Below are 14,253 nucleotides of genomic sequence, written 5' to 3'. Positions count from 1 at the left end.
AAAGTCATACAGGTTTGGAACAACATGAAGGTATTTGACTGAATTTTTATTTAGGTTATGTGAACTATAATTTTAACTGCGACATAACAAGACACAGTTCTCCACTGTTGACACCGACTTGACCCACTGTGCCATACACTCACAACAACGTGATCTGATTATGTGTAATTCTTAAGCTCTGCTGGCTGCCTCATGTTTCATTCTTAAACCGTTACTTATGGTTATCTGCTTGTGCATGTAAAAATAAACAACTGAAGCTCTTATTCTGACTTATATGATCCAGCTCTTGGCCTTAATGAAGAAATATTAGTGAGAGCCTGTGAAGAATCTTGTGACTGCATCTTCTCTACTGAGGTGGAGGTTGAGTTTGTGCCACTTACTCATCTTGACGTCGATCCATTTACCGCAACGAGTCATTTTCCACCCTCCCTCACTCAGACACAGAGAGATCCTGACTGAGAGAACGACTTTAGCTACGATTTCAGTCAATTCCAATAGAATTTGATGTTAGCATGTTGCTAAGCTAACAACACAACACTAATAAGTAAAAAAATATATATATCTCACACAAATATTGAGTCGATTTGGTCCAAAATAGTACATTTGGATATTTTATAAATACTTTAATAAATAAAATATAAGCAGATTTACACTCAACATTTCTTTGGACTTGTCCGCCATCTTGGATTTTCCATTCATCATTTTCCATTCTCTATAAATGACGCAGTACATGGTTCTTCAAAATGATGCAAAAACACGGTATCTTAGAATATTGGTCAGGATGTTGTTCCCTAAAAATGCTGTCTACACAGCTGATACAAAAGATGTTCTAATATAAGAAGGTTTTGCTGACATTCAAACATTATCAAAGAACAGAACACTTTGAACGAACATTCCATTAACGTTATTAGTAAAACATTTGTTTATAACTTTGAGAAAACCTTGTCAGAATGTTAGCCAAAAATGAAAATGTTCCCTGTTAGCTAACTAGCTAGGTCTTAAAACAGAGCGACTATGTTAAAATAATAGTAATATAAAATAATTCTGAAACTGTCCACCTAAATCCATGTGAGAAGACACAGCTTTCAAAGTCTGGCTGTAAACTGAATATTTCCCTCACATGTGACAGAAAATAGACACGCGCTGAGGCGCAGACCGCGATGTGGTTTCTCGTTCAATCAGACAGCGCCTGCGAGCACCTGGAGTCTGTGCTATTTTTACTGCTCCTGACTTAGAGATGCTTTGTTCTTCTGAATAGAGAAGGCGAGGTACATTTATATATATATATATATCTTTCCATGCCCTGTAGCACTGTAACATTAGAATGACTACAGTCAGAGGGGTGTGTTGTGTGACTCAGGCCTGTGTGTGTGTGTGTGTGTTTGTGTGTGTGTGTGTGTGCGCTTTAGGAATGAGCCCTACTTTAAGAAACACAAATGAACATGATTGATTGGCACTAAGCATTGTCCCATAAATTCAAAGGTTTCGGTTTGACCTGACACAATGTGCGAAATTTCAAACATATGAGGCATTAAAAGCAACCAGCCGTTTTAATCGAAAAAATGTATTACGTGGTGTTCCTGGAACACTGGTTCCAGCTCCTGGAACGTTTCCATGTTCAGAAAGTCTTTTAACGCCTGTGCCTTTTCATCTCCGACTGTTCTTGAGTGTCTGTTATTGATCAGCTAAGATGTATGGTTTACTGCGTGTGTCATAATGTGACCCACTGTATTACCGGCACACAGCTGGGAGTCTAGGAATATTTAGCACTGTCAACATCATCATCATCGCCATCATCATCATCAGCGTGGGGGCGGGGCTTATACCAGGTTCCCCTTAGTGCACATATATTAGATTAGTGTGAAGCCTCTTAATGGTAAAGAGTCATGATGGAAGAGTGTGTGTGCGCTGCATGGTACATCATTGACAGTATATATTAAGAAATGCATCGGTCAGCGAGGAATTTCTGTCAGGACTCCAGGAAGCACCTGCATCTGTGTCTAGAGCACAAAACCCATGTGGGTTCCATTGTGATTTTTTTTTTTATCCTACAAAATGCATACATCAGGAAGACAGTATTTACACGCACACACTCATGCTGTGGATAGAATAGGGAAGAAAGGGAATGACTCACACAGGGAGAAGATAATTAATGTACAGGAATGTTGTGTCAGGGCCTTCTAAAATGAACAGACCCTTACATGGTACAATAACTTACCATGGTATTTTGAATTACAACAATATTTGAATCGTAATTATGGCATAGAATCTTTTCGACTTTTTATCTCGGAATTTAGATTTTCTGTCATAATTTTTTAATCTTATGATAAAAATTAGTATTTCATAATTCAAATCAAATAATTGACTTATGTCGTAATTTTGAGTATCTCACAAAAATTACTTAGTATGTCAATTTCGACTTTATCTCATAATTATGACTTTCTGTCATAATTGCAGTTTTTTAATTTTATAATATAACTTAGTATTTCATAATTGACTTAGTTATGAAGACATAATTTTGGCTTTTATCTTACAAAAATGACTTCAATTTCAACTCAAAATTATGTAATTCATAATGTTATTTTTTAATCTCATTTTCAAATTTAGAATTTCATAATTATGACTTAGTATGTCTCATAAGAATGAATTTATCTCATAATTATGATTTAATATGTCACAATTTCAACTTTATCTTATAATTCGGACATTTTGACATAATGACAAAATTATGATTTAGTGCGTCATAATTTCAACTTCAATCTCAAATTTAATCTCATATAATTTAGAATTTCATAATTATACCTTAGCATGTCTCATAATTATGACATGTTGTAATGTTGACTTTTTTATCTCACAAATATGACTTAGTATGTCAATTTCAACATTATCTCATAATATTATCTCATAGTCAAGTCAAGTCACCTTTATTTATATAGCGCTTTTTACAATACAGATTGTTTCAAAAGCAAGATCTAGAAGTAAATGGCCAGCTTAAGTAAGTTCAGTGAGGGTTATTTATGTTGTAAAAAAGTTATTAATTTAGTTCAAATATATATATATATATATATATATATATATATATATATATATATAGCCGCTCTGGAGAAAACAGTGATGTCATCGTCCAGCTCAGTTCAGTTCTCATATAATGGTGTCAATGCAGGCAGGTCAGTAATATTCCCAATATAATGTCCCCAACTAAGCAAGACAACAGCCAAAGCCGATAGTGGCAAGGAGCCAAAACTCCATCAGTGACAGAATGGAGAAAAAAAACCTTGGGAGAAACCAGGCTCAGTCGGGAGCCAGTTCTCCTCTGACCAATGAACATGTATGTATGATTATGAGTATCATAGCTCAGAAGTCAGATTGGATCAAAACATTCAGAATATTATCCAGTTCCAACTGGTTGAAGATCGGAGTCATCACGCCGGTACGGAGACGGGTTGAGGATCAGTGCTGATGGCTGTCGTTGCTTTGGCAACTAACTGAAAAAAGTACTAAAATGACCTGTTTCAGGGCATTCAGACTCTATTGATCCTCCTCATTAACACACACTCACTCATGTACACGCACAGTTACATGCAATTACTCGAGATTTTAGCCTCCCAGCCTTTATTGCCATTCATTTTCGACTGTGAGTGAGAGCGGGCCGTGTGTTACCCCAACACACTGTGATGTCATCAGCCGAAAGATTACACAGGGCCATATGGGTGATGGCCTGCCACAGTAATCCTCCAACCGCCTGCTCTTCCTGTCACACACACACACACACACACACACACACACACACACACACACACACACACACACACACACACAATCTCCTTGCTGTGGGATGCATTCTGGGAAATGATGGGCCCTCGTGACAACCATTACTCATAAGCTAATAAAACAATATTTTGATTATGTTGCGTAACCTGATGCAGTGTACATGTACATGGTGAGTGAAAACAAAGGTCTGTTGTATATTTCCTAGGCTGGTGAATGATGTATAATCGCATTAGTGTGGGATTATGAAGAACGAATATAGGCCAGGTAGATAGAGTGAAGCAGAAGTTTATTACGTGTAATTTGCCATTCACCTGCGCTGCCAAGAAATTGTTTTTCACTGTAGGCTGTTTTAATACTTAATTTAGTGTAGGCCTATATACACAAACTGGTAGAGATCAAATACAAATCCAACCAATGAAGTGCCGAAAAGGACGATAACTATGACAATAACTAAAGTTTTAATAAGCATTATGGGAATAGGAAAGTCCACCCCACAACTGTAACGATAACGACAAAGAATAATAATTGGATGTATTGATTTTTTTTCAATCAGAATCATTCTGCTTTACTTTATTTTCACATAACTAAGTTTTTTCAATTATGCATGAAGTTTTATTATTATAACTTCAAGGCAAAGGGTTTACTCACATTTTTTTAAAAGTTAATTCAACTGATCACTTTTTATAGTGTTGACACTATACATATCGCTAAAGAAAAAAAAAAGTTGCAGCCTTAAATTTTTAAGTACAATCAACTTGGATGTTTAAGTCATTTCAACTTACATTGCAAATAAATTGGCTTTAAAAAAATGAGCTGTATCTTTTAAAACTTATTAAAAAAGTTGCTAAACTTATTTTGATGCATTAAAGCAATGTAAAAACATATGCTGTCATAATTTATAGATCATATACTTTTTTACAGTGTAGCCTATAGCTATTTATTTGAAAGGGCCATGAGCCCACATAGCTGACCACTTTTATATATTTTCAAGGATATTTAAAGGAAAATGGATTGGAATTAAAAGAAAATGACACAATGTGTGGAGAAGTGCCGTGATGAACTGATGATAAATGTTCGGAATTCGGTTCTATCACAGTTTCAACTAAGGGCGGGCTTAGTCAACAGAACGTAGGCGCGCTCCCGTGTCGGTGTGTCCATATATGGTTCGTGACGTCAAGCGCCGGAGGTTCCGTTCATATAAAAGCGATCCCACGGAATCCCCTTGGAGGAAATGTAGACTCAGGCACAGTACGCAGGGTTTAGTAGGCAACCTACACCCCTGAAACAATCACATCCCAAATAAAAGCAGTCCTCCACATTTCACTTTATCGCTTCAACATGAAGGTCTCCAGCATAGACTGCCGACGCCTGCGGAAGATCATACGGAAAGAGAGTGGAAGTTGTCTAATTGTGGACTGTAGACCGTACTTCTCCTTCTCCAGCTCGAGCATCAGAGGATCCGTCAATGTGAACTTGAATTCGGTGGTGGTCCGGAGGTCCCGCGGCGGTCCGGTACCGCTACAGTTCGTCATCCCGGACGAGGAAGCTTTGTTTCGGCTCCGGGAGGGCAGCATCTCCGCGGTCGTGGCTCTGGATGACCGCACACCTCATTTACAAAAACTGAAGAAAGACAGTATCACTCAGATTGTCATTAATTCTTTGTCGCACTTGGCGAGTAGCGCGAACATCTGCTTCCTTAAAGGTGAGTGAAGAATGTCCGATGGTCGATTGTGTTGTTTAAAGTTTTCTCAAGAGGACGTGTTACAATTTGTAGAACTTTCATTTAATTGTTATGTATACATTTAGACTGACGATGTCAGAGCAAAGCAAAACCAATTATTAAAAAATAAAAAACTCAATATATTTTTTTTATAATTCTTAAATATGCTCTGAATTGTACGGAAATAATTACATTTTAATACCGAAACTAATAGGCTATGCACTTTTGGATATATATATTTATTTATATAGCCTAAACACACACACACACACACACACACACACACACACACACACACACACACACACACACACACACACACACACACATATATACACGTTTATATATAGCCTATAGAAGTCTCTGTTTCTGATTTAAATGAAAGCATTTAGATCAAATAAATTAATTTAGAATCCTGACATTCTAAAAGTAAAAAAAAAGAATTAGCCTACATATATATATATATATATATATATATATATATATATATATATATATATATATATATATATATATTGATAAAGTACAATTATATACAATAAATAAAAAACTAAAATAAAAAATTCAATTTTTTTTATAATTCTTAAATATGCTATGAATTGTATGGAAATAATTACATTTTAATACCGAAACTAATAGGCTATGCCCTTTTTGGATATATTTATTTATTTATTTATATAGCCTATACACACACACACACACACACACACACACACCTATATACACGTTTATATTTAGCCTATAGATGTATCTGTTTCTGATTTAAATGAAAGCATTTAGATCAAATAAATCAATTTAGAATCCTGGCATTCTAAAAGTAAATAAAGAATTACATATATATTTATAAAGTAAAATTATATACAATAAATAATGATGAAAGTGACTGTGAAATTTAAATTATACATTTTTATGATATAGGCTATATTATCATACAACACTTATAATTGTACATTAAAGTTCAACATTCACCATGGTATGCTGTTGAATTAATAGGTAGATTGATATAGCAGATCAAGCTTTTGTTTGGTTTTCAAGAGATAAATTCTCGTTCTGCGTCAAAGGACGGATGAGTCAGAGAGAGAAGTATGAGAACCAACACAGTAATATTTATAACTATACCATACCATATTATTACTAATAACTTTCAGTTATTCAAACGTACTCGGATTTTCAAATTGGCTTATTAAACAACGTGCAGTTTAAACTAGGAGATTTTGAAGAATGAAAAGAGCTCATGAACACGCTCCCTTTGTTGGTGGGATTTGCTTTTTGCCTCTCACACTCTGATCAGCTTGATCTGATACACGTGAAGCTCTTGATAAGGCGGACGACTCAACAATCCTTGAACACTCATAATAACTGCGTATTTCTCATTGCAGGAGGCTACGAGAACTTCCATTCCCATTACCCCGAGCTTTGCACTGAAACCAAGTCTGTGGACCTGAGTGAAGACAAAAGCGAAAGAGGCGTCAGCAGTCACTGTGACAAATTGGCTTCTCACCACAAACCAGACTATGATCAGGTAAGAGAGAAGAAAGCAAACTGTTGTTTCCTCATTTTAACCCACTTCCACCGAAACCACTTCCCCATAACTGTGGGAATTTCTGCAACAACTCCCCCTCAAATCTGAGTCGAAATACAAAGAACAGGCCACGCTGTCAATGATAATGCTTTATACAATATATATTACATATAAATGAGGTTGTTATAGCTATTGACAACCATCTGTCACCCAAAAGTCAAAGTTTCAAAGACACCCAGCGGACATCTGAGGTCCTTTTATGTCTGACCTTTGCTCATGCAATTCAAACAGTGCCTGTGCACCACCTGTTGGTCTTCCCTGAGAGAGTTTGAGTTCTGATATCTGTGTTTTATTATCATTGTTCAGGGCCGGCCGGTGGAGATCTTGCCTTTCCTGTACCTGGGCAGTGCCTATCACGCCTGTAGACAGGACTATCTCAGTGACCTCCGCATAACAGCGCTGCTGAACGTCTCACGCAGGGACTCTCGGCCCGCCAAAGGACAGTTCGACTACAAATGGATCCCGGTGGAGGACAGTCACACGGCAGACATCAGCTCACACTTCCAGGAAGCCATAGATTTTATTGGTAAATATTGTATATGTACTATTTTATATATATATATATATATATATATATATAGAGAGAGAGAGAGAGAGAGAGAGAGAGAGAGAGACAGAGAGAGAGAGAGAGAGAGAGAGAGAGAGAGAGAGTCAACATCTTTAATGTTATGTAACGTCACACGTAAAACCATTCCCAGAACTCTGCACTGACCTATAGATAGGGCAGCTTATTTCAGGTCGTTTAAAAATAAGACTTCCTCTGCCTCACTAACACATCATTTCCATAATCTGACCGGACTGTACCTTTACTTACACCTACAAATTCCATGATATACTTGTGTTCTGGGAAATGCAACCAAGAGCAACTCATGTAGAAACAAATAAGGTGAAAGATGTACAGTGATAAATGGACATGTCACTGTGAGTCACGGGTTAGACTAATCCAAGATATTACGTATCATAGGCGTGGCCAGTGTGTCAGTGTATGAGTCGATGATTAGTGGTGTTAGGTGTGTGTGTGTTCAATATGAATGGACTGAAATGTGTTTTGTAGGTTGTGCACTGCTTTATTGTCAGGTAAATGTGTTTACACAATGATTTGACAGCATTCAGAATCGGAATTAAATGGAAGTTGCGATAGTCTTTTCTTCCCTTTGTGACGTATATATGAGTGATTTGGCTTCTCAAACAAGAAAAAATTTAGGATGGGACTGGATTTTGTCCATTGGGATATGGTTGGACGGTTGTGGTTTGCTATTGGTCGATATCATGTGAGTGACACGTAGCCCCGCCCTTGCGCCAGTAAACGCATCATCAGGGAAAAAAAGATGTCGCTGAAAGCAAGCAACCAAGCAAATTTTATTTATGAAAGAGGAAGGGGAAGTTATTTTGATTGTAGATTATGAGGGCGCATGAATTAAAAAAATAATGATGTGCACGGATAAACCATTTATAATAAATATCGCAATATTCCAATAAATAAAGACAAGAATTGCCCGTTTTGATTTCATGGGGATTTTAAGGCGATTTATGGGTGATTCTCAGGAAACCTGTCGAAACATGTCCAGGTTCACCATAATAATGTATTATATATATATATATATTAAATGATATACTTAATTTGATAAATAATAAAAAATAATTACATTATATAATATGCATAATGGTAATGATTGCTATACTGCCTTACATTTACGCTGATTTGAATAAAAAAATAATTGTATTACAGTCATTTTTACTGTATATTGTAATAAGTATAATATTAAATTATAAATGAATTAATACGTAATGCATTCCAGTAATGAGGGAAATATTGGACACAATTGAAAATATCTTAATGGTCCTAAAATAAGCTGATTTTGGGGTGAATAATTCTCTAGACATTGGTTTTGTGAGACTCACTCTTAAAGTCGTCACACACGAGTAACGTAAAACTAAAGCTCCCAGTGTGACCTCATACTGATATTGATATTTCTCCATGTAGAAATATTCATATTGCTGCTCCTCCGCTGGGGCTTTAACCATGTCATCCAGTGTCATATAGCTAAATTTATTTTACATTTACCTGAATATAAACAAATCGTTTGGTCTCTCGCAGGAAAGCGGTAGGAGTGAAATGAAAGAACAATCCATTGAAAGCGTCGGCTATTGAGTGTGTGGTAATATTTAGGCGCATTAGCGAGTGTGATAGTCATTATGACGCCCACAGCTCGGCCCCGCTCCGCTCCAGATGGGCTTCAGGCGTGATTCACACCAGCAGGTTTTGTTTTAAAGAGACCAGCAGCGAGGGATCTCACATGAACACGCACAACACTTCCCGGTGTGTGTGGCTGTGTGTCGTTGAGAGAAATAAGTCTGGAATCTGCTTAGCAGTATTGAATTAGAAATATACACGCAATCTAAGCTTTCCATAATGGTGTGAGTGTGTGAATTTATGGATTTATGAGTCAGAACCTAAGTGGAACTGAAACTGATATGACATTATCATAAAAAAGGGTCAGGGAGGAAATGAATTAGCTGAGCGATAATGGACTGTATATCAGAAAATAACTGTGAAAAGATAACCGGATGATTATTTTACTCCTTCCCACGATCAAATATGCTCAGATGTTCTCAAAGCCTGCTAGGTTGTTTACCCCGAAAAGTCTGAAAATTTTTGTCTTCGGCGTATTCAAAACATTGGCTGCATCCGAAATCGCATACTCTCTTGAGTATGTACTTATTTTTTAATAATTATTAAAAAATATTAGACTATTAGAATGTTATGTGGACATACTACATTCACCATGTTGTCATTATCATGTGACCTACCAGCATCAGTTAAGTCGCTTCACTGTCATTCATAAATCCTCTCCCGAGGCCTCATGGGATAGTAAAGTGAAAACAGTAATTGCTATTCTGCAATTAGCTCTTTTGACTTGAAAAAAGTCTGTCTAGAAGCTTGACTTAAAAAAACATGCTGTTATTTCAAGAGTTTTCATAATGAATTCCTGTTCTTTTCTCTCCACAGAACGTGTGAAAGAAAAGGGAGGTAAAGTGCTGGTCCACTGCGAGGCTGGAATCTCTCGTTCTCCCACCATCTGCATGGCGTACATCATGAAAACCCAACGGTTGCAGCTGGAGCAGGCTTTTGAGGTCATCCGAAAGCGGCGTGCCATCATCTCGCCCAATTTTAGCTTCATGGGTCAACTACTGCAGTTCGAGTCGGAGGTGGTTTCTTCCACGCCTCCATCCATCACTCCTGCCGCTCAGGAGACGCCCACCTTCTTTAGTGGTGACTTCACACTCGAAAGTGAGAGCTTCAAGTCCTCTGTTTTCACCTTCCCTACCTCCTTCCTGACACCAATGCCCATCCAACCGTCGGTTCACCAGTTCAAACTGAGTCCAATAACTGCGCTGCCTTAAAGTGGCTGCCGACTCACTGCAGTCTCAGTGTACTTGAAAAATAAAAGGACGAACAGAACAAAGCAATGGACTATCACAGGGAAAAAAAAATTTCATATTTAAAAAAAAAATCATGGAAGACAGTGTTAGCTTTTTGATTTTTTTGCCTTAGAGAAAACCACTGCACAATGATTACACTGCAATACCTGCCTTAGCTTGATGATGTTCTGCCTATCAACAGCGCCTATGGGCAAATTAAATTATTGTTTTTTTTTTAAACAGTTTCTTTTTTATGAATTGTGGGTCTGATAATAAACGTTTTTACAGTGTAAATTTTGTTCATGGTGTTGGCTTATTATCAGCAGGTTTGATTTACGCTCCTCTTCACACATTTTTTAAACACATTCTGCAGATATTCCCCCAAAATCACTGCCAGGTGAAAAAGACATACTATTAAATGTATTAAAAATGTATGTATTTAGTACAATACAAATATAATGAATTACATTTTTAATACATTTAACAGTACGTCTTTTTCATTTTGGACGTCAACAGTAATTCACAACATGCTTTTGTCATGAAAGGAACAATATACCACCCCATGCATTTGTTATTATGCAGACCGATAAGGCCTAAAATACCCTCATGAAAAAATATGAGCTTTACAGGGTTAGTTCACCCAAAAATTAAAATTATCCCATATTTTACTCACCCTCAAGCCATCCTAAGTGTACTATATGACTTTATTATTTCACACAAACACAATCGAAGTTATATTAAATAATATCCTGGCTCTTCAAAGCTTTGTAATGGCATTGAATAGTTCCAGAGTTTTTAAAGCTCCAAAAAGTGCATCCATCCATCATAAAAGTAAAACATTTGACTCCAGAGGGTTAATAAAGGCCTTCTGAAGCAGAGCGATGGGTTTTTGTAAAAAAAAAAATCCATATTTATAGCTTTATGAACTGTAATCACTGGCTTCCGGTAACGGCCGTACGCGAGTCGAGTTCCGGACGAAGAGTGACCTCTGACCCGATGCCTGATTTATATGTAGGAGTAGCTAGGCTTTGGTGAGAGTAGAGTGAACTTTCCCTTTAAGGAGCCATAGTAAAAAAAAAAAAAAGACACAACAGTGACCTCTGCTGTGATAAATACTGCATCAGTTTAGATATAGCCAACTAAAATATACCTTTTAGTGGAACATAAGCCCCTTTTCACACCACACAAAAAAGAGGCAAATTTAGGCCTATTTCAGCCCACATTTAAGATGCACATCGAAAGTAGTTTTGGCGCTTTACAAACATTTTCCTCAACAAAAATCATTTGCAATAAAGGCTCTTGTGACGCAATATTAAAATATAAAGAAAATTACTCACCCACTATTTGAAAAAAAAAAGAGACTTCATGAAAGTTCATAATTATGAGATTAAAAAGTAGAGAGGTTGAATTCTTTACCATAATTATGACTGTTCATGCCTAATGTAGACTTGTATGTAATAATTTCGACTTAGTATGTCATACATAATTTTGACTTTTTATGTCATTACTGTGACTCTACGATCAACTAGTTTTATACCGTCTATGGATCATAATCAATATAATTAATTTTCATATGTGGTGGAAATGGGCTTCCATACTTTTCTGTGAAATAAAGAAAATGAAAATAAAGGGAAATGTAATAAAAATGAAAAAGGAAATATAAATAAATGAAACAATACAATAACATCAAGAGTTTATTCTACAGCAGCTGTCTTGGCGCCCAATCTCTCCCAAGACGGACTAATCTAACTTTGCAAAATAGGGGTAACGTTATGGACGAACTAGATATAAAACTAAAGTAAAGCAATCAGTTAATTAAACATTCAACTAGTACATATATAATTAATTTGTCTTGAAGATTGGAGGCTCGTGTAGTCCATTTACTGCTCCTTTAAACATTTATTTTAATTATACTTATATATCCCCCTAAAAAGTCACATAGACTCCGCCGTTCGTCCCGCCTCTGTCGCCATTTTGATTGTTATGTCTGCTTCGTGAGGGGAGGGAAAATAAATTTGATCGTACAGAAGAGTAAATATCGGACAAATTTATTCAGTGTGCAGACATATTTATCTTCACTCAAGCCCTTCTTCTCTCTGAGGAGGAGGGTGTTTAATTCAGCTTTGTTCGGCTGGTTTCTGAGGAGAGTTTTGTGCATAAACCGCCATGTACATTAAACAGGTGAGTGAGTGAGATGCGACTCACGCGTTGCTTGTAAAATTATGATATATAGATGGAATAATACTATTAAACTACCTATTTACATTTTTAAATATCAAATGTGCACAAAAATAAGTTTTTGTTCATTTTGAGCTAGATAGGTTGTAAGTTTTAGCGACTGTATGGCCTTCAGTGAAGTTAGCTTTAGCATTAGCTGTCAACCAACAATTGCAATAAAATATATAATATTTTTAAATATTTCATATTGAAATTAACTTTAATTTGCTGCTGCCCATCATATGTGAGGATACTGCTAGCAGAAAATTAAGCTATTTCTCATATAAATACTTGAACTCCGTTGTGTATTATGTAATTCATAATATATAAAGTGTTGTATATACGAACATATCTGAAAGTTTTTGTTTAGATTACTCTTTATTTGAGAGCAGGTTTTACTTTCAGTGTATTTGGAGGAAAAACATTATAGCAGGTTGTATTGCTATAACACTATGTTGACTTTATATTTAATATAATTGTCTTTCAGGTTATTATTCAGGGGTTTCGCAGCTACAGAGATCAGACTGTGGTTGACCCCTTCAGCTCCAAACACAATGTCATAGGTATGATTTTCATCAGATTTGAATTACATTTATAAACTTTCAAAACTTTTCTTTAACATTTGTTACAAAAAAAATCACTTTTTTTTTTACAGTTGGAAGAAATGGATCAGGAAAGAGTAACTTCTTTTATGGTAAGTAATTATTTTTATAAGGGTGCTCCGATCAGGATTTTTGGGGGGCGATAACCGATCGCTGTGAGTCTTATTGGCCGATACGATCACTGATATAGATCACCAAAATAAATAACTGCTATTCTTAACAACAATGTATTTAAATATAAAAAAATTAAGAGTAAAGGAAGTATCATGAATTGACAACTCTTTATTTATTGGCAAGCAACATGTTGCAACATATTCCATTCCCTCTTAGAGGAGATCAGGAACAGCTCAGAGATGAACAAATATAGTATTCCTACTAAGTAAATAATATTTAAACAACAGTTTTTATCAACAGAAAGTAAATGTATTTTTATTAACCACTGCTTAGTTTTCACTATATAAATTAGATTAATTCTACTAAATCTGCTTAAATGAGTGATTTTTAAATGACACAGAGAGCAGCCGGAATATTAGGCTGCTGTCACTTTATGACTGAACGCACAGATCCAATATACCGTTACACATGATAAGACATGACTGCCGTTGTTCAAGCGAATACTCACTAAGCTGGGCATTTTGACAAATTCCTGTGTATTTGACTATGTAGGCGCGAACCCGAAGCTCAAAGTTCAGTTTGCTTGTTTGTGTTTCACTCCGTCTCAGAGCGCGCACACAGAAAGCCCCTTGGAGAACAGTATCTCTTTCGCGGCTTAATGAAACTTTAATATCTATTTATTATCAAGGATATTTTCCTGCAGTTTAGCAACATTAGACTGTATTTTATGACAATCACTGATGTTAAGTTTGGGCTTTTAGGGAGGAAATAAAGCGCACCGCTGTGAAAAAAAGAAATGTGCTAAAATATCACAGCTGTAGTTT

The 14,253-nt window shown here is 36.2% G+C and overlaps 2 protein-coding genes across 2 annotated transcripts in view; both read left to right on the top strand.

The window, feature by feature from the left end:
• The first annotated feature begins 4,953 nt into the window (after nucleotides 1-4,953).
• Nucleotides 4,954-10,790, top strand: dusp5 (dual specificity phosphatase 5). Its single transcript, XM_077226890.1, has 4 exons — nucleotides 4,954-5,473; nucleotides 6,871-7,013; nucleotides 7,380-7,599; nucleotides 10,084-10,790. The coding sequence occupies exons 1-4, from the start codon at nucleotides 5,110-5,112 to the stop codon at nucleotides 10,476-10,478; spliced, it is 1,122 nt and encodes a 373-aa protein (XP_077083005.1). The 5' UTR covers nucleotides 4,954-5,109; the 3' UTR covers nucleotides 10,479-10,790.
• A 1,653-nt stretch (nucleotides 10,791-12,443) lies between these two features.
• The window catches only part of smc3 (structural maintenance of chromosomes 3), a 31,036-nt gene continuing 29,226 nt past the window's right edge, over nucleotides 12,444-14,253 (top strand). Inside the window, exons 1-3 of the mRNA XM_077226889.1 lie at nucleotides 12,444-12,677; nucleotides 13,201-13,276; nucleotides 13,369-13,407. Coding sequence (XP_077083004.1) covers nucleotides 12,663-12,677; nucleotides 13,201-13,276; nucleotides 13,369-13,407 — 130 coding nt within the window. The 5' untranslated portion in view covers nucleotides 12,444-12,662. The remainder of the gene's footprint in view (nucleotides 12,678-13,200; nucleotides 13,277-13,368; nucleotides 13,408-14,253) is intronic.

Source organism: Siphateles boraxobius, unplaced genomic scaffold (genome assembly GCF_051911475.1).
Source record: "Siphateles boraxobius isolate OS27281-9 unplaced genomic scaffold, OSU_SipBor_1 13, whole genome shotgun sequence".
Classification (NCBI taxonomy): Eukaryota; Metazoa; Chordata; class Actinopteri; order Cypriniformes; family Leuciscidae; genus Siphateles; species Siphateles boraxobius.
Note: the sequence above shows the minus strand (reverse complement) of the source record. Positions and strands in the feature narration are given on the sequence as shown.

Bases quoted from the DNA above. Each gene is read 5' to 3' on its own strand.
- dusp5 (XM_077226890.1), top strand. From the start codon at position 5,110: ATGAAGGTCTCCAGCATAGACTGCCGACGCCTGCGGAAGATCATACGG. The intron at 7,014-7,379 runs GTAAGAGAGAAG...ATCATTGTTCAG, and splicing joins ACAAACCAGACTATGATCAG to GGCCGGCCGGTGGAGATCTT. The intron at 7,600-10,083 runs GTAAATATTGTA...TTCTCTCCACAG, and splicing joins GGAAGCCATAGATTTTATTG to AACGTGTGAAAGAAAAGGGA.